Source organism: Lynx rufus, unplaced genomic scaffold, assembly GCF_022079265.1.
Source record: "Lynx rufus isolate CCGP_SWC_20201006 ecotype Redwood Valley unplaced genomic scaffold, mLynRuf1.p SCAF_13, whole genome shotgun sequence".
NCBI classification, from domain to species: Eukaryota; Metazoa; Chordata; class Mammalia; order Carnivora; family Felidae; genus Lynx; species Lynx rufus.
Genome location: NW_025814827.1, coordinates 34,033,145 through 34,057,906, shown reverse-complemented (window position 1 = coordinate 34,057,906; position 24,762 = coordinate 34,033,145). Strand labels below are relative to the sequence as shown.

The window sequence follows — 24,762 nt, the reverse complement described above, 5'->3', positions numbered from 1 at the left end:
GGCCCCCGCTCCGCCCGCCCGGCCCCGGCCCCCAGGAGGAGGCGCTGACGCAGCAGCGTGGAGCCCGGGAATTGAGCGCCCCCGGGGGGTTCCAGCCGCCGGATTCCAGCCCGGCTGGGGCCTGCGGGCGCCCAGAGCCGCGCCGTCCGCGCCGCTGTCCGGGTGAGCTAGGGGCCGGGGTCGAGGAGGGAGGGAAAAGGGACGAGCGGGCGAGAGGGAGCGAGCTAGGGAGGCAACGAGTGAAGGGGAGAGGACCGGCCGCCCGTCAGCGCGCCCCACCGAGCGCGCCGCGCCGCCGCCCCCGCCAGCCCGGGAAGGGACGGACGGACGGACGACGCGAAGCAGGTGCGGCCGCCCGCTTGCTCGCGCCGCCTCCCTCCCCCGGGTCCGGCGCCACGGTCCCGCCATCGGGGAGCGCAGCGCGCCTCGAGGTGACAGCCCCCGGGGGCCGCCCGCCACTCAGGCTGGGGGCGGGGTGGGTGGCGGCCGCAGGGTGGCAGCTCGGCCGGGCGGCGGCGGCGCGGGCGTCCCGGGCCGCGGAGGGCGGGAGGACGCCGGTCGTTTCCTCGCCGCGGTGGAGCGGGCTCGCCTCCGAGTGCGCGGGCGGCAAGGCCCCCGGCACCCCCTCCCGCCGCGCCCCCTCCCCCATCGCGGTCCCCGAGGCAAGGGGCCGCGGCCGGGGGCGGCGCCGCGGGATCGCCCGCTCAGGGTGGGGGGCGCCCTCCCGCGCTGGGAGGTGACCGGTTGTTGCTGGATGGGGGGCTGGGGATGGGGGCCACACCGGGGCGGGGGGTAGTGTAGACCCGACCCTATCGTGCCGGGAGGAAGGGAGGCGCCGAAGACGGAAGGGAACCGGTTCGAGGAGCGAGTGTGGGCCGCGGGAGGCCCGGCGGAGACCTTGCGGAGCGGCGGCCGAGTCCGAGGTGGGGCGGGGGGATCGAAGTTGTCAGACCGCCTCCAAGTGACAGCGGGACCCCGTGCTCGCGGCCGGGCCTGGTCTGGCCCTGCCCGCCTCGCCGCCTCTTCTCTGGGGCCGGGGGCCAGGTCAGGTCGGGCCCGAGGGGCCCGCTCCGCGGTGAAGCGCCGGACAAAGGCGGCGCCTGAGCGGGCGCAGGTGGTGGCGTCGGGGAGGGGAACAGGTCCGAGCCACCCACCCCCAGAGGCGGGCGACGGGGCCCGGGGTGCCCGCCGGGAGAAGCTGCGGCAGTGGCTCACCACTCCAGCCGCCGATCGCCTCCTGGTTCTGGGAAGAGTGGGGTCGACCCGGCCGAAGCAGAGGGGCAGAGGTGGGGTGCACAAGGTGGGCCTTGGCTGGTGACGACCGGGTTGGTAGACTCCAAGGCGACAGTCTGGTGAGCCACTCTAGACCCTGCCAGGAACGAGGGGTTTCAGCAAGCAGTGTCTGCTCCATGGACAGAGGTTTAGTCCCACCTGGGATATCTTCTAGTCGTCTATTGTCGACAGTCTTAGGGCAGAAGACCAATTGGATTGGAGACTAGGAGATGCTCCCCCCCCCCCCCCCAGTGTTCTCCAGCAACCCATCCACAATTGTTTTCAGCACTTTTCTTTAGCTAGGAAGGTACCCACAAAGGGAAATGAGTAGCTGGAGTTTATAAATCCAGGCAGGAATTTAATGATTAAATGAAAAGGTTTCCAGTCTTTTTCCTTTATGCCACCTGAGAGACTTTCCCAGCACCATCTCCACTCCCATGTCTTTTGAAAAACGGAGAAAAGGACCCTAGAGGGAGCACATGTCCTGGAGGGACACCACTGTCCTTGGCTAGCTAGAGGACACTTGGGAACCAGTGGCTTAAGCTACTGAGTGCATCTGTCCCCACCAGTGATCTGCTCTAAGCTCGATGCTGTTTTCCATTTCTAAAAACCCACTCAGAATTCCTGGGCTCCCCATGGGACCCTGTACCTCTTTGAAGAGTTGTGATCACAAAGACAGGCTGAGACTGTTTTGAATGTCTGCTTTTGCTGAGTTTCTGGGTTCAAGTCCCACCTCAGGTGGCTGTTGATTAGGAGCTGCTCCTAGCTGTGGTTGGCTATAATCCTGGGAAGGCTGCATGTCAGCCTTGCTTAGTATGGACATGGAGTTAATTCATGGTCGCCCTCTGGCCCCCTCCTCAGAAGGGTCTAAACCCCAGCCTGAGTGGAGTTGAGGCTTGTGGGAAAGGGAGGTATTACCTCATGCAAGAGACTAAAGTTTATTCTGAGAGGATGTAATTGTACGTCTAAGATTCAGAGAATGGTGAAGAATTTCAAGGCCTTCTTGCCTCCCCTAGGGCCACACGGTATGTGATTTCTTTTGGTAGCAGTCAGAAGGGGGTGAGCTGGTCTGGCCACTGGGACGTAAAGGGAAATTACCAAAACAGTGTTTCCCTCTTTGACAGGCTCTTCTTGCCTGGCAGCAGACTCAAGTCAGACAGCTCAGGTGTTTAGGAGGGTTTGCTCTGGAGAGTCTACTCCAGTTAAGACTTTCTTTGTTTTTTGTATCTCCCTTTTCTTCCTGTTGTTCTGCTGTCCCCATGTCAGGCCTATGTTGTCATGGCCCCCTTTTCCCTCCTGCTTCCTGTGGCCCTTCTGATCCAGTCTGTACACAGCTGCTAGAGCCTTCTTCCTAAAGCACTCCTTCCCCCATGTCACTCCCCTGTTCACACACTTTGAGTGGCTCTCCTTTTCCTGCAGTCTGACCCTAGACATGTCCTCTACGGCTCTCCCCTGATGCTGGACACAGCTATCTCCCTGCATCTTTCCGTCTGCTGTTCTCTCCAGTAGTCCCTAGCGAGGAGCCTTTTGCCTTCCTCTCTTCCCACCTGAACCCTACTCATCTTTGTTTTGCTGTCAGGCCACTCCAGGCCAACATTGCTTGCCTCTGGGATTGTGACCCTGAATTTTATAACATGGTGTCTTCTTGAGTGGTTTTGTAAGTTGGAAGTTTATTAAGACAAGGGACAGTATGAGTGTTAAATCTGTGTGTGTGTGTGTGAGAGAGAGAGAGAGAGAGAGAGAATATTTCAGGATTTCTAGTATAGTGCAGTGTGTGTTGTTTTGTTGAATAAATAAATAAATGCAATTGGCTGCTTAGTTGATTGGGAACAGGGGAAACCTTCCCTTCTTCCTAAGAAATGCTCAGTATGGAGTCCTTGGTGGTTTCCAATATTTTCTGTCAAAAGCACACACATAGGGCACACTGGGGTTGGGGTTGCTTTAGCGTGGGGAACAAACGAAACTTAGCTGTTGTTTCTGATATTCCAGCTGGTGGAGAGTCTGTCCTATGGATTGCTCACATGACACCATATAGACATGAATTGGAAAAGGGCTGGAATCCTGTTTTCCTCCTACCCCACCAGGCCATTCTCTCCACCCGGCTTTGCTGCTCTTATGCAATTTTCCTTGTTGTCCATGCTAAATGAATCCATATGTTTTATCTCTTCTCAATCCTGGGTGTAAATGAGGGAGAAAACACGGTTTTGAGAACAGAAAAGAAAAAGATTCCTGGTCTGGCCCGTGGACAGGACTTTGGGGACTGGCATTGGAAGAGGTGATTATCACTGACATGGAGGCGTGATCAGCCCCACACTGGACCCATCAGAAGGGAAAGCTAGGATCCCAGCTCTCTTGGAACTTCCGATTTTGTTTACCATCAAACCTTGGACCATGGGGGAAATGTGAAAGAGGGCTGGTGACTGGTTTGAGTCTAGACAGTGAAAAAATAAATTGTGCATCCATCCCCTTTCCCCCAAACCTCCCTTTTGTGCCCCAGTTTGATGATTAATGGACCAGCATTTCCCTTCCAAGCGGGAAGGCCACCCCTCACAGTTGCCATGGCAATGCAGACCGCTCCCCGTCAATTAAAAAAAATCCCTACTACTTCTCTCTTCCTTGCTTCTACTATAGCGGAAGACAAGCTACCTCAGAATGCATTTCCTGGGCTCTCTCCTCAGCTGCTCAGGCTGTTTTGCTGTGCATCCTAGAGCACAGTCCTTCTTCTCTTTCTGGGGTTTGTCTGAGTTTCATTACCTTGAGCCAGTTGTGCCCCTCTTGGATCCAGCAGCCCCTGGAACATGTCTGTGAAGAAGCAGAGAAAATTACTGTTTTTTATTCATCCGTAATGCAAGTTAAAAGCCAGAATGAGCCTTCATCTTTCTTTTGTTTCGGGGTTAAAAAAAAAAATTCCTCCACACCACGTCTGGTATGTAGAGGTATAAGTCGGGGACCCTTTTGACATCCCTAAAGGCAGTTTCAGTAAACCTGGAAGGAATTCAACTTCCCAAAATACATACTTCACATTGAAGTTGTATGGGGATTTTCAATTTATTGATTTTCATCTCTCCCCACCTCTCTGTCCTAGCATTCAGGAGGACTTGTGTGTTTTCATTTTATCTGTCCTTATTCCTCTTGGCCTTATTCCGGCAACATCTGGCCTCAGCGCCCTGTCGCAAGGTGAGTCATTAAAGAAAAAAAAATCTTAAGGGAAAAAAGTCTCTGGAGTTGAGAAGTAGCCTGTGTTGAACTAAGGCTGCCAGCCGAAGCTGCCGGGTTTATGGAGCATTATACGAACAGCCCCAACATTAAAGGGCCTCCTTTTTATGAATGGGTTGTGAAGAATGTAAATAAAGCAGCATCTCTCAATGGGGAAGCATTTTACATAAGCAGTACTACCCTGGCCCAAGTATTTATGGGAATTCGCTAGCACAGTCTGGCAAGACTCACTTCCTTTGTGAACTTGCCATTATGCCGGGGACTTTGGAGGGACAAGGAGAGTGCTTCGATACTAAGGGCAGCCCCAGCATGCACTCCTGCTCTGTAGGTCCAGGGCCTTGACTCTGTGGGTCAGCTCACGGCTAGAGGGTCTGTTAACCGTGACAAGACAGAAAATACAGAGAATAGTCAACAGCTCACGAAGATTAGAAACCTAGGCTCCTGACGCCTGGGGTCCTGAGATTCTGCAGCTCCTCAAAGTTTGGGCTCTTTCGACCTCCTCAGGACAGGGGACAGGGAGAACTTGGATGATGAAATCCTGCCTGGTTTTATGGGAGGCACCTAACTGGAATGAAATGGGCTGGTTTGAATTTCAGCTCCTTTACGTGTCCCTTGCCCACCTCCTGGTACTACCACTAATGAGCAGTAACCCGGCTAACAGGGAGGAGGAGGAGGAGGAGGAGGAACAGCAGCAGTCGAGGCTGCAGGGGCCTGTCCAGATGGCCGGACAAGCCCCCTCAGCTCCACTGAGTTCCCTCTCCCCCTTGGCTTTGCAGAGCTGAGTAGCAGCAGCAGGCCCTGGGGTTCCAGTGGGGGGATCGGTGCCCTAGGCGGGGTGGTGTAGAAGCTCACAACCAGAGGACTGTGGGTTTGGTGAGCAGGCCTCAGGGCAGAGTCCTGCTCGAGACTTTGTATTGTGTCCTGGGAAGGATTTTCAGCCAGATTCCATTTTTCCCAGCGGGAAACACCTGCAGAGGTTGGTTGGTTATTCACCTGACTCAGCATCCTACAAAAAACAAAAACAAAAATGTTGTCCTTGAGATCCTGCAGGCCTGATCCACCAGGAATAAAAGAATGGGTTTGTCTCTGAGCCTTTCTGAGATTTGAAATGGGAATTTGTTTTCCAAGGCACCGTGACTGAGTTACCTGAACGAAAAATAAGTGACTCTTAGTTAACAGGATCGATGCCAGGCAGGAACTTGGTGTCTATGTCTTTTTTCTCATTAGTTTCCTTTTCCAGTGGCTTGTGGTGGAACAGGGGGTGGGGGTTGGGGTGGGAGCTTTGTCCACCTCCCCTCCATCCTTAGTTAAGGAGGAGGGACCTGGTATGCTTTCCACCTTTTGTGACCCCAAGATCTCACCTGGAGTGGTGATGGCTGCTCCTACTTCCCTTCAATCTGGAACCCCCACGGAGCTCCTTCAGTTTCCTGCAGAGGAGAGGGGTGGCCCACACTTAGGCCCGTCTCCGGCTATAGCCTACCTGTCTAAAATGGGAGTGGAGAGGAGATTGTTAATCACATTCTCATTTGGCCAGGTGGTTGAACAGAGGTGAATTGTTAGGGTTTAGAAGATCTTGGAAGAAATCATGGGAAAGAAATTAGGGTCCATTTTGATGCCAGGATACCCTGACAGGTATGTCAGGAGGGAAGATGGAGTCACATTCCTACTATAGTCAAAGTCGGCAGGCCCTCATCGAGAAGTGAGGGGCGTCCCCTGCCACGTGCCTGGAGGGGTTCACACAGATCGGACAATGTAGAAAAGAATTATAAAGTGGGTGAAACGACTGTAAGAGATGATCTCCAGAGAACATTGAAAGGACTTAGATTTACTCAGCCCACAGGGAGGTAGCCAAGGGGTAGCTGACACATCTTTGAATATTAAGATTGCTGTTTGGAGTGTGATGACCAAATTGCAGTCTTGATTGCAGTTCAGACTGGAGGAAGATTCCATCTGGTTCAAGCGATGTGGTGAGATCCGTGGGGGAAGTCTGTAGCCTTCATTTCTGGATTTATTGTAAAATCAAGACGACGTATCTTTGAAGCCCTCACCCCTTTCTGGGATATAAAATGGATTTCTTTCCAAAGTGCATATAAGAGTTGACTGGGGATTTTGAGCAGACTTTGCTGTAGAAACAATTTGTAAAATTATGTTTATGTTCTCTGGCCAGCCCACCAATGCCATTTAATTGGAGTACATCTTTAGTTCCTTTGTGGTGAAAAATTAGGAAAAATAAATAAGATGCTATTACTAATAATTTAAAACAACACAGAAAAACAAAATTGAATGTACAAGTTGATCTTGAATGTTGGTCTGTGAGCCCACAGTTGTCCTGTATTGCAGTGGGGCTGTGGGCTTTGGGGGACTGACCCTAGATGCCCTGCCTCTAGCACTGACAGCACAGGAGTGTGGGCGAGTTCTTTTACCCTCTCTACCTGTTCTCTCCTTGTTAGGAAGAGATGATAGCAACCACCTCATGAGGCGGTTGTGAGGATAAGTGAGAGTGAATGGTACCTGCGGAGAGTGGAGGGTGGGTAGTGAGTGCTTGACAAACATCAGCCATCCTGTTAGACTAGAAGCCTCTGTGCTGAATTGAGAATTCCCTACACTGCACACTTCGGTGATTTGGGGACTGATAATGCTAACTCTGGTTCTTCGCTGCTGAGTTCACCTTAATATCTGTGGCGTTCTTTGTCTTAATACAAGTGTGCCTCTATACTAGAGTGTGCCACCCTTGCTTGCTTAACGGTTTATGGTAAGAAGTGGAGTGAGCGGAATATATTCCTGAGGTATAGCTGGGCTATTTGGGAGAGAGAAGGAAAAGGATAGTAGTGAAAGAGCATTGTGCTGTGTAAATACGAGAGATTTCCTAAAGTAGCCCTGTTGAACTGTTGATTACGCTGAAGAGGCACAGTCCTGGGGATGGGAGAGAATTAGGGGGTCAGAGTTTCCTGTCCTGGGCTCCAAGTGATGCCATCAGTCTAGGGTAGAAATGTTTTAAATGTGGTGGAGCAGGTAGGTGGCCAGATCTTTGTTCACTCAACAAGCTTTTATTAAGCCCTGTGGGTGAGATTTAGTGGTAAGGCAGGCAGAGCCCACCTGTCCCCATAGAGCTTGCATCCTAATGAGGGTGGCCCTAATCACTTAGTTAATTAGTCATGTCTGAGGTATTTGTGTGGGGTGCCTGTAACTCTGGTAGGGTTGGACTTGTGGTTCTGCTTGTGCTGGTGGAGTGTTGGGAAGGCCTGGTCTTGGGTCTCGTTCTTCATGGCTGGCTCATTCAGAAGGTTAGCACTCTGCTGGGGAGGCTGAGGGCAGAGCTCCCAGCTTGGCCTGGCCAGCCAGCTGCTTCTGTTCAGGACAAGAGATAGCACCTCCAGTCTTGGCAAGCCGCTTTAGAAATCTAAGTTGTTGGTTCCTGGAGTGTCCTGGTGGTTGAACCGACACATATCCTTTGCCCTTCTGGGCAGGTGCCCAGAGCAGACTCGTGAGATATTGTCGTGTTTTTTGAAGAATTGTGTGTCAGTAGCAAGACATTTCCTCTCAGTTCTGCTGAGGACCTGTTGCTGAGGTTTGGGGCGCCCTGTATCTTTCTGTTTTATTTCTCCCACACTTTTAACTGCCCAGAGTGAATGGATCCTGCTGCAGGAATAGATCTGCTGCTGGCCCAGCCTGGGCACTGTGGAGTCTGGTTGGGAGAGTCTGAGGGAGCCTTAGCCTGGAACTCTCTTGTCCCCCAGGCTGGAGTAATCCTACATGGAGCTAATAAGGGTGAGTCTGGGAATACTTTAATCTGTCTCCTGCCTCAAGACTTCAGTTTTTGTCCGTCGCTCCTTCCTACATCCAAGCATTGATGAAGCACATTTCTCAGGTTGTTTTTTCCTCAGTACACCGCGCATGAAACAGGCCCTCAGTCAGTGTCTGTAAACGAAGACCTGGCGCATATTTCACTTAGTGAGGCTACCGTGGAGCCATAGCTCTCCACATCAAACTCTAAGCACCGTGTTACAATCCTTGTCACACTCGCTTGTCCTCTTTCTTCCTACCAGCCCACGCTCCAGTTTCATAGTCTTTTTTGCATTTTTCTTCAGCATTTAGCCTAATACTTGACACGCAGGGAAAAAGAACGAGCTTGTGTTGTGCACCTGACTTATACCAGGTATTCTGCTAGGCACTTGACACACGTGCTCATTCAACTTGATCCTCATAACAACTTTGCTGTGTAGACAAGGAAACCAAGGCTCAGAGTTCAGGCTGTGGACCAAGCGCACTTAGGATTAGCAGCAGTATGAAGTGGCTTCTAGCCCCTGCAGGTGTCACATTTGCTGTGTTGAGCCATGGTGGGAGGTCAGCAGATGTTGGCTGAATGAGCAAAGGTAACAAGAGATGCCATGTGCCTTGGAATGAGTAGCAGGTGCTCTGGCTTAGCGGGAATGGCTCCTGCAGCTACAGGTCTACTTTGTGCACAGAGAAGCTGTGCACTAGGAAGAAGCTAGAGAGAGCAGATCACCCGAAGTAGGTGCGTGTGCCTTTAAGGAAACCCTCTAAAGACCAGTTTTGTATTGCATGTGATTGCCTTCTAATTTGTCAGGTTAGAATTTCTTAAAGCAGAGCACCATGGTGTGACTAAAATACAGTGCTCTCTGCCCACTGTCGTAGTGCAGTTGTCCATGTGTGTATGTTGATTTCTGGACCCTAGGGGTACACTCTCTCTCTCACTCTCAGCCCCCACTAAAAGAAGGGCCTTGTCCCACAATGAGGGCCCTGGCATTTTCTACTGAGGAGATTCCACCATCTGTACTGTTAACTATATTCATGAATGTAATTGTAATTCTCATATAAAATCGAAGAGTCCACTTTATAGTTTGAGTCAAAACTCCCCACTGAGATTTGTGTTCCTTTACAGTTACAAGAGGCTGGTGTCCAGCTTTGCGTCTGGAGCCAGAAGTAAGTGGGGGTTCTGGGCACTTGGGTGCTGCTCTGGGCCTGTATGCCTGGGCCCTCTTGCTGGGATGGTCCGGGTAGACAGAAGTAGCCAAAGATGGGACCCGGATGCCAGGCTGGGTTGGCTGAGATACCAGACCCAATGCGTGATGGGTGTGAACCTTCACTGTACAGCTGCTCCCACCTTTCTGAGTTCCTGGGAGCCTCCACAGTGAAGTATGAGGAGCAGGTGGTCTGGCCACTAGACCACTAGACCTGAAGGCAGTCTATAAAACAAGCTATGGCCAGATGGGTCAGGCCAATTCCCTCTGGTGGGGTGGGTGCTTCCTGCCCAGGGTTGTAGGATATCAGCTTGACTGCAGAGTGAATTGGGTGCCCACAGCAGGTGAAGCTAAACAGGCACTAGAGAGTTGGAGTCGGTGGTGGCCGAGGCCACTGGTTCCTCTTCCAGGGCAGCATCCCGGGGACTCGGGCACTTCTGCTGTCTCTGGGTGTCCGTGCTGAAGCAGCAGTCAGATGGCGGAAGCTGGCAAACGCACGCCCCCCTGACCCCATCCCCTGGGCTTTTCACCATCCAGTTGAGTGTTTCCCAGAGGCACAGAGCTGTTGTTTAGGGTTTGTTGGGATACAGTTTCTGCCCCTGTCCTCTCCCTGTGTGGTAGATGGAACCCCACACACACAAGTCCTGCCATAGCCTCTCCATCTTTACCTGGGGTTGACACTTGGGTGTCTTTGGCAGAATAGAAGCAGAGCAGAGTTCAGGTGTAGGCTAGGTTTTCAGATCTCTCTCAGCCCCAACAGCTCTGGGCTCCTGATGTGGGGAACCTGCCCCCCAAGCCAAGAGCCACTGCCTTCCTCTGTGGGTCTGGAGGGTGGGGGAGAAGTTGGTCTGCCTGCTTCCTACCCTACTAGGCTTCTGCACAGAGACTAGTGTCATCCTCACCACCATTCTTAAAATTCCTTTTGATTTATCCATTTTAGATGAACAAATCAGGTTCAGAGAAGTTAAATAAGTTGCTAACCAGGGGCAGAGCTGACATTCGAATCCAGGTCCACCTCGCTTGAAGGTTTGGTTCTTTCCAGTTTACCAGCCATGGGGGATTGGAGGGACCCCAGACTCAACTTAACCTGGCTTCATCATAAGAATTTCAGCAGCTTCACCTGTTTTTCCGTGAAGTAACACCAACTAAATTTCAACCAACAGCAGCGTGCCTTTGTGCTCTTGCTGCTTTTCTTCTCTGATAGAAGATTCAGGAAAGTCAGTGCTCATGAAAAACTGTTATTCCTTTGGGGGAGTGTGGAAATTATTCCGAGAGAGCGCAAAGGAAGGAAGTGCTTAATTCAGTGCCAACCGTGTAGCTTTAGGTGTAATCGGAGTTGGGAGGTGGCTTGGGTCAGGAACCTTCCTGACCCTCACCCAGGTGACCAGCTAGTCTGCCGTTGCCTAAGACCCCCCTGCATACTTTCCTCCTATTAAAAATAAAGCAAAAAGCCTGAAAAGTAGAATTTAAAATGCAGAGATTTCAGGAAGGGTAGTGGGGCAGAGTCCTGGGTCCTGAACCTCTAAGAATGGGGGTGGGTGTATACTCTAGAAGCTGGGTAAGTAAGGGTGGGGGGAGAGCTGCGGCCAAAGCTGAGAGCCCAAGGGCAGCCTCCGTTTGCAGGAGTGATCTGGACTTGACACACTGGTTTTCCCTTCAGCAGTGCCCACAGCCCACATTCCTCCAGGCCTCTGACCCTCCCTTGCACACGGCACTTTGGGTGTGCTCTGCCTGTGAGAGTGGAGGGTGGTGCATGATGCTGCTGCAGTTTGCGGGCAAGACTCAAGTCTTCCTTCCCTTTTTACTTTTGTAGAGTTGACTTCTAGTCCTGAGCAGACATGGGGTACAGGATATGGACACTTCAGCTCAGTTTTGTGACCCAAAGTGCCTGGGGCTGTGATGGCCTGTTTGCTGTCTTTAGAATACACTTGTGATTTTAGATTCAACCTGTGGTTTGCTGGATCTTTGGTATGGAGGACACCGGCCAGCCACTGTCCTTCATGGCAGCTGGCTGTTGGCTAATCAGGCTAGGGACGATCAGACTGGTCTTCTTCAGTGTGAGCTAGCTTGACACAGTCTAGGTGAGCAGTAATGTGTCCTGGGGAGTCCCTCCTAAGAACCTTCTCTCAAGGGGGCCCAGACCATGTATGCCTGGGAGGACAAGGCTTCCCAAAGAGAAGGGTGGTGCTGAGAGAACCCAGGCACCCTTGTCTCTTTGCAGTGGTAGGAAGTTTCTGGTTGAGCTAGTGTGTAAGGACAGGACAGCAGGAGCATTGGCAGAGCTGGAATGGGAGCCACACCTCCTGCTTTCCCAGGATTTTCTTCCCCCCTTTGAGCTGGGCCACCCCTGCAGGTTAGAGGGGCCTGGCAGGCTGGGAGCCCCCTCCACCCAGCCCCACCCCAGGGAAAAGCTGCAGCCGAAGTTCTCACAAGTCTGGCTTCAAAGCATGACTCATTCTCTCACTCTCCTCAGACTGGAGGGCAGCGAGGGAGGCAGCAGAGACCCCAGCCTCTCCTCAGAACAGTGAGTGACATTGCTGCCTTAGGCACCACAGGAAAGCTAGGAGTTCTTTTGCTGGTGATGAGGGATTTGGTGGATTCAAGGGAAGCTAGCAGTAGGCTCTTATGCTTGATTTGGAAATGTGACTTGCATCCTGTGATTTAGAGGCTTCCTGGGATCAGGGGACAGTGGGTACGATACTACAGGGAATGCAACCCCAAGTTCTGGGGCCAGTCTCCCTACAGTGGAAGGCTCCCTCCGAACCTTCACCTGCTGGGACCTTTTGCGTGTTGAGAAGGGAGGCAAGTATCCCAGAGTCCACTCTTGCAGCTGGTCCACCAGCAAACTGGGGGCGGATGGGGGGGAATAAGGGACAGGCCAGTCACCTCTCAGCTAAGAGCTCTTTTGTTTGCCAGGCTTGAAAGCACCTCCCTGAGCACCCTCTCTTTTCCATCTGGCCCTGTACTTGCTTTGTACTTGGTGTCCATGTCCTTAAAGGCCACAAGCCCAGGTGACCTCAGCCTTGGCCCCCAGCCATTCCCAGGCCGGACTCCTCTGGTAACTTGGGGCCTGTTGAGGGGCTTCGGTTCTTGCTCAGCTCTGCGGTCTGTTCACAAATCCTGTCTCCAGGCCCTTTGGGGGTGGGGAAGGGCTGGGCCTAGGCTTTCGTAGGAAATACAGATGTGCTTCTTGTTGCTGCGCCTCCTCCAGCACAGGGGTGCCCTGCATTTGAGAAAAGGGCCTGTGGATCTTAAGCAATTGGGATGCTTTTGAGAGTAAAAGGAGGCATTGCTAATAAGCCTGCTGAGCAAACAGGGATGGGTGGTCACCCTGATTAGAAGCAGGAAAAAGTCTTAGGCAGCCTAGCAGATGCCTGGGATTTTTTAAGGAGCTCTCCTGTCTGTGCTTCAGGAAGGAATGGATTTGTCTCCTGTGACTCTGCCTTGTCCCGGCCTGGTCTCTGGGCAGTGGCAGGTCCCCGCACGTGGCCAGAGCAATGCCTGGCACAGTGCCTCCCTTTTCCAGTTTTCCGAGTCCTTTCTTGAGGGCGAGGGACACCCACGGTGCCCTCAGCCTCATTTTCTGAGCACTCTTTCTCAACTAGTGCAGTATGTGTCAGGAGAAAAGGTACCCAGTGACCCCAGCCGCTGGCCCAAGGCCAAAGGAGCTAGCTGGGAAGGGCTCAGGAATTCCTGGGAGCTGTCAGGCTTGGGACTTTCAGGGTTAAATCCTGGCCCAGCAGGGACTGCTCCCAGCTTCTGGGGAGAGTGAGTATGAATAACAATAGCAGTGGGGAAATTAAGCTGGAAAGCCTGGGCTTGCTGGGTGGGGAGGGGGTTGCAGGGTGCCAGAGAGGGCAGAGCCTTGTCTGACACCTTATTTGGCAGCACCTTGCTTTGCTTTGGGGAGTAGGTAAGGAGTGAACAGCACACTAGTCTCTGACCACTGACTCTGACACCCCCACCCCCCACCCGCCAGTTCTCCATTGCCTTGGCCATGCCAGCTTCCAGGATACAGCCCAGCTCTGGCCTCTCATTCAGGAGGGGGCCCAGGCTGCCCCAGGTATGTTGGGGGCAAGGGGAGTATTTGCCAAGTAAAGTTAGGGGATGATGCCTGGTCAAGTGGGCATCTTCTCTCTGGGGCTTTGGGCTTTCTGCCGCTACCCCCACTCCACTCCACCCCACCCCCAGTCCTCTTCTCTGCCCAGCTTCTTGCCTACCAGGAAGGAGACCTGAGAAATAGGGCAGGACTAGCAAGGCAGCCCATTTTATCCCCTGAGTTAGTTCTTTCCTTTGATACTTCATTTCCCTCTTAGTGGCTGGTGAGGGTTTAAAGCTATACCACAGGCCTAGTTTGTGTTCCGTGAGTTTCCTACCCAGGGATTCTGGCCCTTGCCTTATGGACATCCCTTCTCTGGGCACAGGCACTGTTTGGGCTGCCCTTCCCTAGAATCTGAACCATGGTGGGTCTGGCTTCTAGGGCTGGCCCAGACCTCCCCTGACCATGGACTCCTCAAGGCCAGGCCTTCCCCTTCAGGGGGCTTTTCCAGCAAAATGCAGGTTATGGCTTTCCTGCTGTATGTGCCCGGCAGGGTGTCCCCACAGGCTGGACTTTGCTACCTCCACAGTCCAGCAGGCAGCTTCCTCACCTTAGCTCCCCACTGTCCATGTCCTTATCCTCCTGTGGCCAATCGCAGAAGCCCCAGGATGGGGGAAGGGTTGGTGATGTTTTTAAAGGAACAGATGGGCTCCCACCATCCAAGCCCCTATCCTGGCTTGGCATCTTCACAGCCTCTTCTTGACCTGCAGTGAGTATCTAGTGGGAGAAGAATAGATAGACTGAGAACTTTGCCCCCAGCACTTTCTGTCTTCTCATCCCAGGGTCTGCATCCTTCCATAGGGGCTTAGTTCAAAGAAGGACCCTAGGTTAAGAGAAGAGTGGGGCAGCCAGTCCTTGCACAGCTGTTGGTAGCCTGATCCCACTGGACCCCCCCCCCCACCCCGGAAGAGGGGTCTTGGGAAAAGCCAGGCTGTAGATGGGATGAGTGTAGGCCAGAATGACGGAAGGTTGGGGGCGGGGGGTGGCGCTGGATGGGCTGCAGCAGAGGAGAGGCAGACAGGGCAGGGCGAGGTGGGCTTCTCTCATTGCCTGCCTTCTGCCCTGCAGATCGAAAGTACTCCATGACACACACGCGGAGGAAGTCCCTTCCCATGCTGAGTTCGGGCCCCACTGGCCGCCGGGAGCCCCTGCAGATGGAAGGCAGCAATATGGAGCAGGGGGCGGAGAGTGTGGAAGCAGGCATGCCTGAGAGCCCAGGGCACCTCACAGGGCGCCGCAAGAACTACCCACTTCGTAAGCGCCCATTAGTTCCTGAGAAGCCTAAGGCCTGCAAAGTGCTGTTGACCCGCCTGGAGAATGTGGCTGGTCCGCGGAGTGCAGATGAGGCTGATGAGCTGCCCCCTGACCTGCCCAAGCCCCCCAGCCCAGCCCCATCCAGTGAGGACACTGCCCTTGCCCAGCCCCGCAAGAGGCGCCTGGCCTCCCTCAATGCAGAGGCCCTCAATAACCTGCTGCTGGAGCGGGAGGATGCCAGCAGCCTGGCCGGCACTCGTCGCAGTCGAGGGGGAGACCCTCACCGCAGTCGGGACCGTGACCGGGCCAGTGGGGGCTGGTCCTCTTCCAAGAAGCGGCCCCGGCTAGAGGACCTCGGAGGGGGAAGTCGGGACCTGTCCCCAGAGCCAGCACCTGAGGAGGGTGCTCGTCGAGATGGTGACCCAGCTCCCAAGAGATTGGCCAGCCTGAATGCAGCTGCCTTCCTAAAGCTGAGCCAGGAGCGGGAGCTACCCTTGAGGCCACCTCGTGCCCACCCAGAAGCAGATGGGCGCTCCACAGAGCCACCAGCACTGAGGGTTCCGAGGCCAAAGTGGGCTAAAGTCAATGGCAAGAACTATCCCAAGGCCCGTCAGGGGCTTGGCTCTGGGGAGGCCGTAGGTCCACCCGGCTGGCAAAAGCACCCCGAGGAGCCATGGCCATCTGCCACCCCTCGTGGGCCAGCCAGCCAGCCACCTTACCAGCCCCTGAGCAAGGCTCTGGAGAGCCCCTTGGGGCTGCGCCCCCACCTGCCCCTGCTGATGGGTGGGCAGGCAGCCTTGAAGCCGGAGCCTGGGCGCCCAGGCGAGGAGTCACCTGCCCCCAAGCAGGAACTGCACCAGCCTTCTTTCCCTGCACCCCAGCTGTCCCCCCTGCCGATGCCTGGCAACCCTGCCCACTACAGTGGCCTGTGTGGTAGGCCTGAGCTCCCTGCACTAGGCAGCTTCTACCTGTACTGCAGCCAAGATGGGCTGCAGTGTGGAGGCTACTCCCCCTGCCCCATGCTTCCTGAGGGCAAGTTGTCCCCAGTGGCTGCACCTAACGAGGGGCTCCTCTTGGCACCGAGCTCAGTGCCCGCGGGCACCCCTTTCCAACACCCTCCCTGGGGCTCTCGCTACTGCTTTAGCGAGGACACTGGAGTGAATGGCTACAGCATCTGTGAAATGTTGCCCCCGTCTCTTACCCATATTGGCACCACCTGTGGCGGCTGCCCCTACAAAATGCCTTTTGCAGCAGGTAAGCCTTCTTAGGTGTGGGATGTCCCAGGGAGTCAGATAGTGTCCTGGGAGGGTGGGCCAAGGATTGGGTGGGGTTCCTTGAGGTCTAGTTACAACATGGGTGGTAGGGGGCTTTGGAAAAGGAAGACTTCCCTAGTTTCATGCCCCAAGCCAAGGAGTATTCCCAGAAAAGGGGCCTGTGTCTAGCTCTTTGCTCTGGCTCCCCTGTGTATGGAGATCTCTTGGCCAGGTAGTTAGGTAGCACCATGGTGGTGGAGGGGGCAGGGAGAGCCATCCCTTCCTCCCCATTAGGATACCCATTCTCAGACTCTTGAATAGCAAATTAGGTATTGAAATTAGTGCTTTTGCCAAGTTGTTCCTATGTCCCTTTGCCTTCCTCGAGGAGAGCTAGAATTCTACCTTCCAGGAGCCCATTCCATCTGCATGCTGGCCTAGTTCAGCATTCATGGGAAGGAGGGTGGGTAACCAGGCCCAATAGGTGGTGCCAGACGCAGCAGGATTGCTTTGCCCTGGCCATACAGGCCTTGAGAGAGAGGTAGTGCCCAGACTTGGCATCGCCTTGCTGGGGGCTAACAGGGGGCACACTCCGAGAATAGACCAGCAGAGTTCCCTGGCACAGACAGAGTGCTGACAGGGTCCGTGGCTTTGGTGTCTGCCTTCCTAGCAAGGCCCATTCCTAGCAAGGCCCAGACACCATGGAGGCTTGCGCTGTAGCCAATGAGACACCCCCATGGTGATCACTCTTACCCCAGACTGGCAGGCATGTCCTCACATGCTTCTCCAGGCTCTGTCCCTGGCTCCTGGGTGGAAATGAGGTGACCAGAGCCATCCTGTCTAGCGAGTCTACCCTGCTGCTGATGAAATGAGAGGCTGGGCCTTACCAGGGCTCTCGTTGCTACTACCCCACACCCCATCTTGTAGGGGTCTATAAAACAACTTTATAGACCAGTTGACTCTGGCCCGACTGGTTGTTTCAGGTTTTGGTGTGAGTTGGAGCACTAAGAAATGAGATCAGGCTGCTTCTTGGGCTTTTCCTTCTTTTGTGTACCATTCTCCCAAATCTAGACCCCTAAACCATGGGACCCAAGACCCTACCCCCTTACCCTGGAACACCAGTAAGCACCACGTGCCAGGTATTGTTCCAAGCACTTTATATACGGGAGGCCACATGGCATGTAATTGAGTACAGATTCTGAAGCCAGACTGCCTAGGGTGAAATGTTCTCCCCCACTTCCTTAGACACGTGACCGTGGGACAAGCCAGTAACTGCTTGTGTCTCGGTTTCCTTAATTTAGAATGGTGGCAGTGGTACTTACCTCCTAGGGTTGATGTAAGGATGTAAGGATGAGATGAGTTAATACGTTGATAAGAAAAACGCCTGGGACACTCTATATGATATTTGCCATTCCTGCTTCTATTGCAAGGCACTGAGAGGTAGCATGACTTGCCTGCGGTCATACAGTCGGTGAGTGGCAGGCCTGGGGTTGACATCCTGGGCTGACACCCACTCCCCTGCTCCTTAGCACTTTGGAAGCCCCGGAGAAGAATAAGTCAGAGCTAGAGACTGTGTTCCCATTACCTGCCCTTCTTGCAGGCTAGAAGGGGGAGATAGCTGTGGGCCGGTCTCCAAGGTCAAGAAGCACCCTTGGCCAGTCACTCTGACAGTCTACCTCAGAGGCCCCTGACTCCACTTGCACCTCAGGGACCCTTGGGTACACACTCCGAATTAAGACAGTAGGCTCTGAAAGCAGGGGGGCCAGAGGGATTGTTACTGCTTGTCCTTACCTGTCCTAACCCCTCTCTTCTTTTCCCCAGAAGGCTGCAGGTCCCTAGGCCAGCTGGAATTTCCTCTCCCGGAAGCCGGCCACCCTGCCTCACCTGCCCACCCCCTCCTGGGATGCCCTGTGCCCAGTGTGCCACCTGCAGCGGAGCCCGTCCCCCATCTTCAGACACCCACCTCGGAGCCCCAGACGGTAGCCCGTGCGTGCCCTCAGAGCGCCAAGCCTCCTAGCGGCTCCAAGTCAGGTCTGCGCACAGGCTCCAGCTGTAGGCACACTGCGAGAAGCAAGGCTGCCTGCAGGCCCAGCCACCCCAAGCAACCGCGCGTCCAGCGCCCACGCCCACGCCGCCGCCGCCGCCGCCGCACTAACGGCTGGGTTCCCGTTGGGGCTGCCTGTGAGAAGGCGGTCTATGTCTTGGTGAGTGCCAGCTGTTAGCCGATGGGGAGGAGGGAAGGGGCCAGTGGGGACAGGACCCGCTCTGAGGTGGGTTGGAACCAGTCATGCTGGCCCGGCCTCCTTCCCTAGCCCCTCCGATCCTGTACCATGTGCCTTGAGGAGCTCCGGGGACATACAGTCAGAGCTGTTGGCCTCCATTTCTGTCGCCGACTTTCAGGGAACCCATCTGAAGTGGCTTCACAGCTCATCCTTGATCATACTGTCCCTTCTATCCTGGATTATAAAATGGAGGACTTTCATGGAGGCTTCTTGGATGAGTATGCATAGGGATCGTTGGGATAGGCAGAGAAAATGAGTGTGATGCCAGGAACGTTGGAGATGCAGATGATGAAAACGCTTGACTAAACTTTACTGAGTACTTTCTGGGTGGCAGAAAGTAAATACCGCATTATTCCTCACTACTACCCTGGGAGGTACATATCCCGTGTTCCTGTAATTATCCCCATCTCACAGATGAGGAAACTGAGGCATGGCAGCAGACTAATTTGCCCAGGGCTACCCCACTTAAGGGCTTATGGGTCAAACCCATACTGCCCCGATAGGAAGTTTGAGGACTTTGCCAGTGGTGTGGGCTTGGAGCAAGAGAGCCAGCTCTTGGGGTGTGGTTCATAGCACAGCGTCAGAAGCTTTAGGCCACTTTCCTAGCCCTATTCCTATTTTTCTTTCTTTCTCCAGCCGTAGGGATCTCCCATCTGCATCCTGCTCCTGAGAGCCAGGCTTAGGGAGAAGAGGCCACTGTGCAAGCTGCTTTTACAGCTTCCCATCCTCAGTGGTTTGACTGCCCTGAGGAAAGCACAAAGAGAATGTCTTTCGCTCCCTCCCTTCCCCCTCCTCACTCTGAATGTGGCCCCCACGAGCCTGTTTGTGTCATTGATTTCTTGCTTAGGATGAACCAGAACCAGCCATCCGAAAGAGCTACCAGGCAGTGGAGCGGCACGGAGAGACCATCCGGGTCCGGGACACTGTCCTCCTCAAGTCAGGCCCACGAAAGACATCCACACCTTATGTGGCCAAGATCTCTGCCCTCTGGGAGAACCCTGAATCAGGTACCCCCTGCCTGGAGTCTGACCTGCTACTAGTCTCCTCATGTTCTTGGCACAGAGTCTGCCTTCCACTCAGCGGCATCTGTCTGCTGCTGAGGGTTGCAGATGGCCTTGTGGTTTGGGTTGGATCAGCTCTTTAACCTTTCCCGCCACCGAGGGCTAGGCACCTGTCCCCCCCCCCCCCTCACCTGTCAGTGCCTTTTCCCCCTTCTTCCTCCATGCCTGACAGCATTCCAGGCCACTGAGCTGCCAGGCTTGGCCTGAGGCAGGGGATATGGGTGGCTGGAGCCTGCAGGATTGGCCCAGGCGTTGAAGTTGGATGAGACTGCAGGGCAGGTGGCCAGCCTTCCTGCCTGTCTAAGTAACTCTGGGGTTGCCAGCTCAAGCCATGACTGCTTCTCTTGTCCCCCTAGGAGAGCTGATGATGAGCCTCTTGTGGTATTACAGACCAGAGCACTTACAGGGAGGCCGCAGTCCCAGCATGCACGAGGTGAGCTGCCTGGCAGGTGTGTTGGGGAGGGCAGGGGTGGCAGAGGGAGAAAATGCGGCACCAAGAACATGGTTGGGAGGCAGCCATGGGCAGTCGCGTGATCGTCGCCTTGGATGCCATGGAAGGGCCTGGGTTTTAGCCTCTTTTCCCAACACTGATCCAATTCATGTTTTAAAGGGAACAGTAACTTTTGTCTTAAAAGGGGAACAGGAAGGGAAGCCCCCAAGGGCATGCCAGAATGGGAGCAAGTAGATGTGTCCTCCTGGCAGCAGGAAAGGGGAGGTGGAACTGCACACCTGGCCCCCTTTGATACCGTCTGTGGCATGAGAGGGAGGAGACAAGAGACTCCAGACACTCTTGGGCACTTTACCCAGCTGTGTGCCAGGAGAGATAGTGCCATCGGTGTGGTCACTCCGCCCGCAGTCTGAGCTCCCTTTCGCTTTGTTTCCCTTGCTGGGACTTTTCATCTCATGGGGAGATGGGCACCAGTTCCCCTCTCCTCCCTTGAGCTGGGGGTCAGGAGGCTGATGACATGGGCTGGGGGGCGGTGCTGGAACAGGCCCCTGGCTATTCCTGAGTAGGAGGGACCTAGGGAGGGAAGAGTGCCTTGGGGTGGGCACTAGGTGCGGAGCAGTTAGGCCAGAATTCCAGAGATGCTCCCTGGCTTCCTGGGCACTAGCTGGAGTTATCTCAGGTCACAAGTCCCAGGAGAAGAGTTAATGTCCACCTTGCTACTGGAGGTAGGTGCTTCCAATCCTGGTACCAACAACCTCCTCTCTCTCCTTGAGCCTTTGCAGAATGAAGTCTTTGCATCGAGACATCAGGACCAGAACAGTGTGGCCTGCATCGAGGAGAAGTGCTACGTGCTGACCTTTGCTGAGTACTGCAGGTGGGTGGTACCCTGCACCTCTGTCTAGCCTCTCCCCTCAGACTCCCCAGGGCTGTTTCGGGGGCTGAAATTCCCAAGGGGATCTCATTCACTGGGCCTGACCTCCCAGAATGTTCTTCTTCACAGCCTTCCACCATCTGATGTTTGTAGAAGAAACAAAAATTGTTCTTCCTCTAAGACAGAGTGGTTGAGGCAGAGTTGAGGATGGTTACAGTACTGCTCTCAGAGAACCATCGAGGAGAATTGGCAGGTGTTGGGAGGGAAGCCCCAGCAGATGTGCTTCCCCAGTGACAGAGAAGATGGACTGGCGGTTGGCAGAGAGGGCATAGCCCCCGGGACAGGGATGGAGGCAGCACCAGCTCTTGTGGGGGTGGGAGGGGATGCCCCAGCTCTCTGGGCAGGGTGGGGAAGAAATTGATCTTCCTGCAAAGGTGGCTGTGGTAAAGACAGCAGATGGTGGTGTGTCACTGCAGATTCTGTGCCATGGCCAAGCGTCGAGGCGAGGGCCTCCCCAGCCGAAAGACAGCACTGGTGCCCCCCTCTGCGGACTACTCCACCCCGCCACACCGCACAGTGCCCGAGGACACGGACCCTGAGCTGGTGTTTCTTTGCCGCCATGTCTATGACTTCCGCCATGGCCGCATCCTCAAGAACCCTCAGTAGCCTCCTCAGGCTCACACTGAGGCTGCCCACGGGCAAGTGGGGCTCGGGGCAGGGGGTACTGCTTGAAGCACAGCACTTGGTTAAGGGGCCACAGGGACCTGAAGTTGCTGGCCTGTGGTTCTCTTGGGGGGGAGGGCAGGGATCCCTATGGGTACTGGGCCCTTGGGAGGGAAGGGGAGGCCAGGGTATAGGGAAAGCATCACAGCCCTCAGCTTGGCCCAGGGTACCTCTCTATGGTTGCCTGGGTGGAGACTTGAAGAAGCAGTCTTCCCTGAGACTGGGCCAAGCCTGAGGGGCATGGGGCCCTGGGGGAGGGGAGAGTCTTTCAGGAACAAGGCCCACTAGGCTCTTTAGCCTCCCCTGGGCCCTTCAAGAGGGAGTGGGAGCCAGCTTTACCTCACCCACTGTGACCCGCTGCTTCCCCATCAGCCTGGGACCAGGCTCTCCCAGATTTTAGCACAGCTAGTTCCTTCCTTTGAGGCATAGAGAGCCAGAGTCTGGCTTCCAGAGCATGGACTTGCTTTTTCTAGACTCGGGGCCTTTCCCTGGCTTCCTCCTTTGCCCCTGCAGTAGCCCCTGGTGCTGGGACAAGTTACCCAGTGCACATAGTCATGGGTGTGGCCCACTTGTGGGAGTCAGCTTCCTGTCTGCCTCCTGGTGAGGGCCACCCAGCAGGTCTGGCTTCCCAGAAGCTAACTGGTCAACATGAGGTTTATCATGTCTGGGAGGGCAGAAGGGAGCTGGGAGGGGGTGGGGGGCAGGGGGCAAGGAAAATTGCTACCTGATTTACTGAAGACTTTTCCTCTTGCCTTACACTTGGAGGTTCTAGGAAACCTCTTGCAGAACTTCATACATGACTCTTCAAGCCACACCCACCTGAAATCAAACCAAAGGAGTGCTGTGGCTCCCCTTGCCCTGCCACCCCTTACCCTAGTCTTTTGTAGATTGCACTAATTTACATCCCTGCGAGAATCAACACTGTATCAGTCCACAGACCTGCTGAGCTGCAGCCACTCACTCTAGGAGCTAAGGACCTGCATTTTCAGTTTGTTCCTGTTGCCCAGGGGCCCTGTTCTCACCTCATGCTGCTCCCCAGAGTAGATTAGAGGCTGAGCCCCCTCTTGTCCTAGTCAGGACTAGGCCCTGGCCCTGGGGCTGTCTGTGAGGGGGCTGAAGCAGCCTGGTTCTTTCCTGTTTGTACCAAAGAGGAGCATGGTGGGGAGGGGAGGGGAGGGGAGGGGAGCACAGTGTGGCTTGGGCCCTGCTTATGAGCACTTACACAGGGCACACCCCTGGGGGTAGTAGCCAAGGAGGGCAGCACTCCCTCTTCTCCCCTAGGAAGGGGCAGGCACAGACCCGGCATGTAAGGAGGTGACACTGGGTGAGGACAGTCAAGCTGGGTCTAGAGAGGGAGGTAGAAGCAAATCCTGTGGGCGCTCCCAGCCTTGTGCTATAGGCTGCTCCCAGTTGGTCCCTGGGCTTAGGGGGGCCCTGGAGGCTTCAGAGGTGAATTTCCATACAGAAAGCCCAATCCCAAACCTGAAGGGAAGGGGCTAGGGTGCCCTTGTACTGAATAAGCTGTCAGGAGGAAGGCGTGGGGCAGTAAGAGAGGTTGGCAGAGTGGCCATGGGGCCTTTGGAGAGCCAGCCTTGGAGCCTGCTCATTCCCAGGGTGCTTAGCCCTTGCTGCTGAGGAGCCCAGCCTCACCTAGCAGGAAAGGAGATCAAGGCCCCTCCTCCCAGGAGGCAGGGTCTGTTGCCCAGAACTTAAATGCTTTTGAAATCTCTTAGATGTCGAAATATTTTTTCGAACCTGAAAATGCAGCTGGTAGAATTTCAATGGAAGCATAATTCATGTAAAATATATTTTAGTTGATATTTTGTAAAATGCACTTTTTGTGTGTGTCGACCCTGGTTTCTCAGATCTGTATTTCAGTGTTTACAAGGGAGGGAGGACCTTTCCTCACCTCCCTTTTGACAGAGATTAGAAGTACTTCTTTAAGAAAAAAATAAATTTGAAAAATTGTATTGATTTAGAAAAGGATTGTTTCCTGTGTGTCCTGTCATCTTTGTGTGGGGGTGGGAGGGTGTGCATACAGACGGGCTCACTACTTTTTATGTTGGGGGTCCCTCTTAACCCTTGCAGTGTAGGGGCTAACTAAGGCCAATAAACAAAAAGGGCAGGGAAGTAGAAGGAAAGCAGACCGAGGAAAGGAGACAGAGGCAGTGAGAACTTGGGGTTGACTTCTTGACATCATGGTGGTCAGAGCTACCAACTGGACAAGGTGAAGTCCTTGGATTGCCAGCCTTCACCTAGCCAGTGACCTGGGAACTGGTACATGATGAAGATTCCACCTCATCACCTTGGGTCATATGCATAAGGAACTGGCCAACAGAAACTGCGCTAGGGCCTCAGTATCTAGCAGCTGGCACTCCTTGCTGAGGGAATGAAGGTCACATCACAGGCCATGGGTTTGTGACTGCCTGGACCTTGGTTCACCCCAGCCCGAAAGCCTTAGTGTTATCCTTGCTTAGTGTGGGGCAAGCTCTGTGACCGTGGGAGTTCCTACGAGGCATGGGAACAGAGGCATGGGGGTTCCATAGGACAGAGCATAGCTGCCCTACTCTCTTCATTTTGATGAGGACATCTGGGCAGGTGCATTTTGATAGAGGGTATTAGTGGCACAGACACTGCCATCAGTGTGCTCTCTCACAAGAGTCTCAGGAGGTGAACAATGTCCCATCATTTAACAGATAGGAAACTGGTGTGGAGACAAGTACCTTGCCCAAGGACTCCCCCAGAGTAAGTGGCTGTCCCTGTACTCAGACTGCTTTGCTGTGACTGCTAACACAGAAAACTTTTCAGAGGAATGAGCATATGTGGCCGTATTATCAAAACTTTTCCAAAGGTTTTTTTTTTCCTTCAAGTATAAAAGATGCTTATTGTTCAAAAATAGATAAACGAACCAGTAGAAAATAATCCCAACATCAGAAATCTGCATTCACTGGTATTGGAAGCAAGGAGTTCGGTGAAGGCTGAACTTGATACAAAGTTATAAGTCAGTGGATGGTGCATCCCGGAGATGCACTCAGCACTCAGGCAGTGAGATGTTGGGAGCCTAACCCCGAGGAGCTGAAAAGCCACCACGCTTCAATTCCTCCCCCTGTGTTACATTGCTAGGGATTGAGGGCCTTCCATGAACCCTTTAGCTTCGTCTCATCCTCCAGAACCCCTCATGCTTATGAATTCATCTGATCAGTGGTACCTCCATTCTCCCACTAAACTCAACGCCTCTGGCATCTTCTACCCCTGTTCCATTCACCCCTTAAGTACTGTGACCTAGAGTCAGCTGCTTCCTCCA

The 24,762-nt window shown here is 54.2% G+C and overlaps 1 protein-coding gene across 8 annotated transcripts; it reads left to right on the top strand.

Annotated features, from left to right (window-relative positions):
* On the top strand, nt 1–23,441 carry BAHD1 (bromo adjacent homology domain containing 1). 8 transcript variants are annotated; one of them, XM_047075314.1, is made up of 9 exons: nt 81–162; nt 4,358–4,449; nt 13,450–13,533; nt 14,638–16,077; nt 17,895–18,277; nt 19,203–19,362; nt 19,773–19,849; nt 20,638–20,738; nt 21,212–23,441. In XM_047075314.1, the coding sequence occupies exons 4-9, from the start codon at nt 14,652–14,654 to the stop codon at nt 21,399–21,401; spliced, it is 2,337 nt and encodes a 778-aa protein (XP_046931270.1). In that variant the 5' UTR covers nt 81–162; nt 4,358–4,449; nt 13,450–13,533; nt 14,638–14,651; the 3' UTR covers nt 21,402–23,441. The 8 variants fall into 8 exon arrangements, with proteins under 8 accessions (XP_046931277.1, XP_046931275.1, XP_046931276.1 ...); XM_047075321.1 differs by lacking the exon at nt 4,358–4,449 and having other exon boundaries at nt 1–162; XM_047075317.1 differs by lacking the exon at nt 13,450–13,533.
* The last annotated feature ends 1,321 nt before the right edge of the window (nt 23,442–24,762 follow it).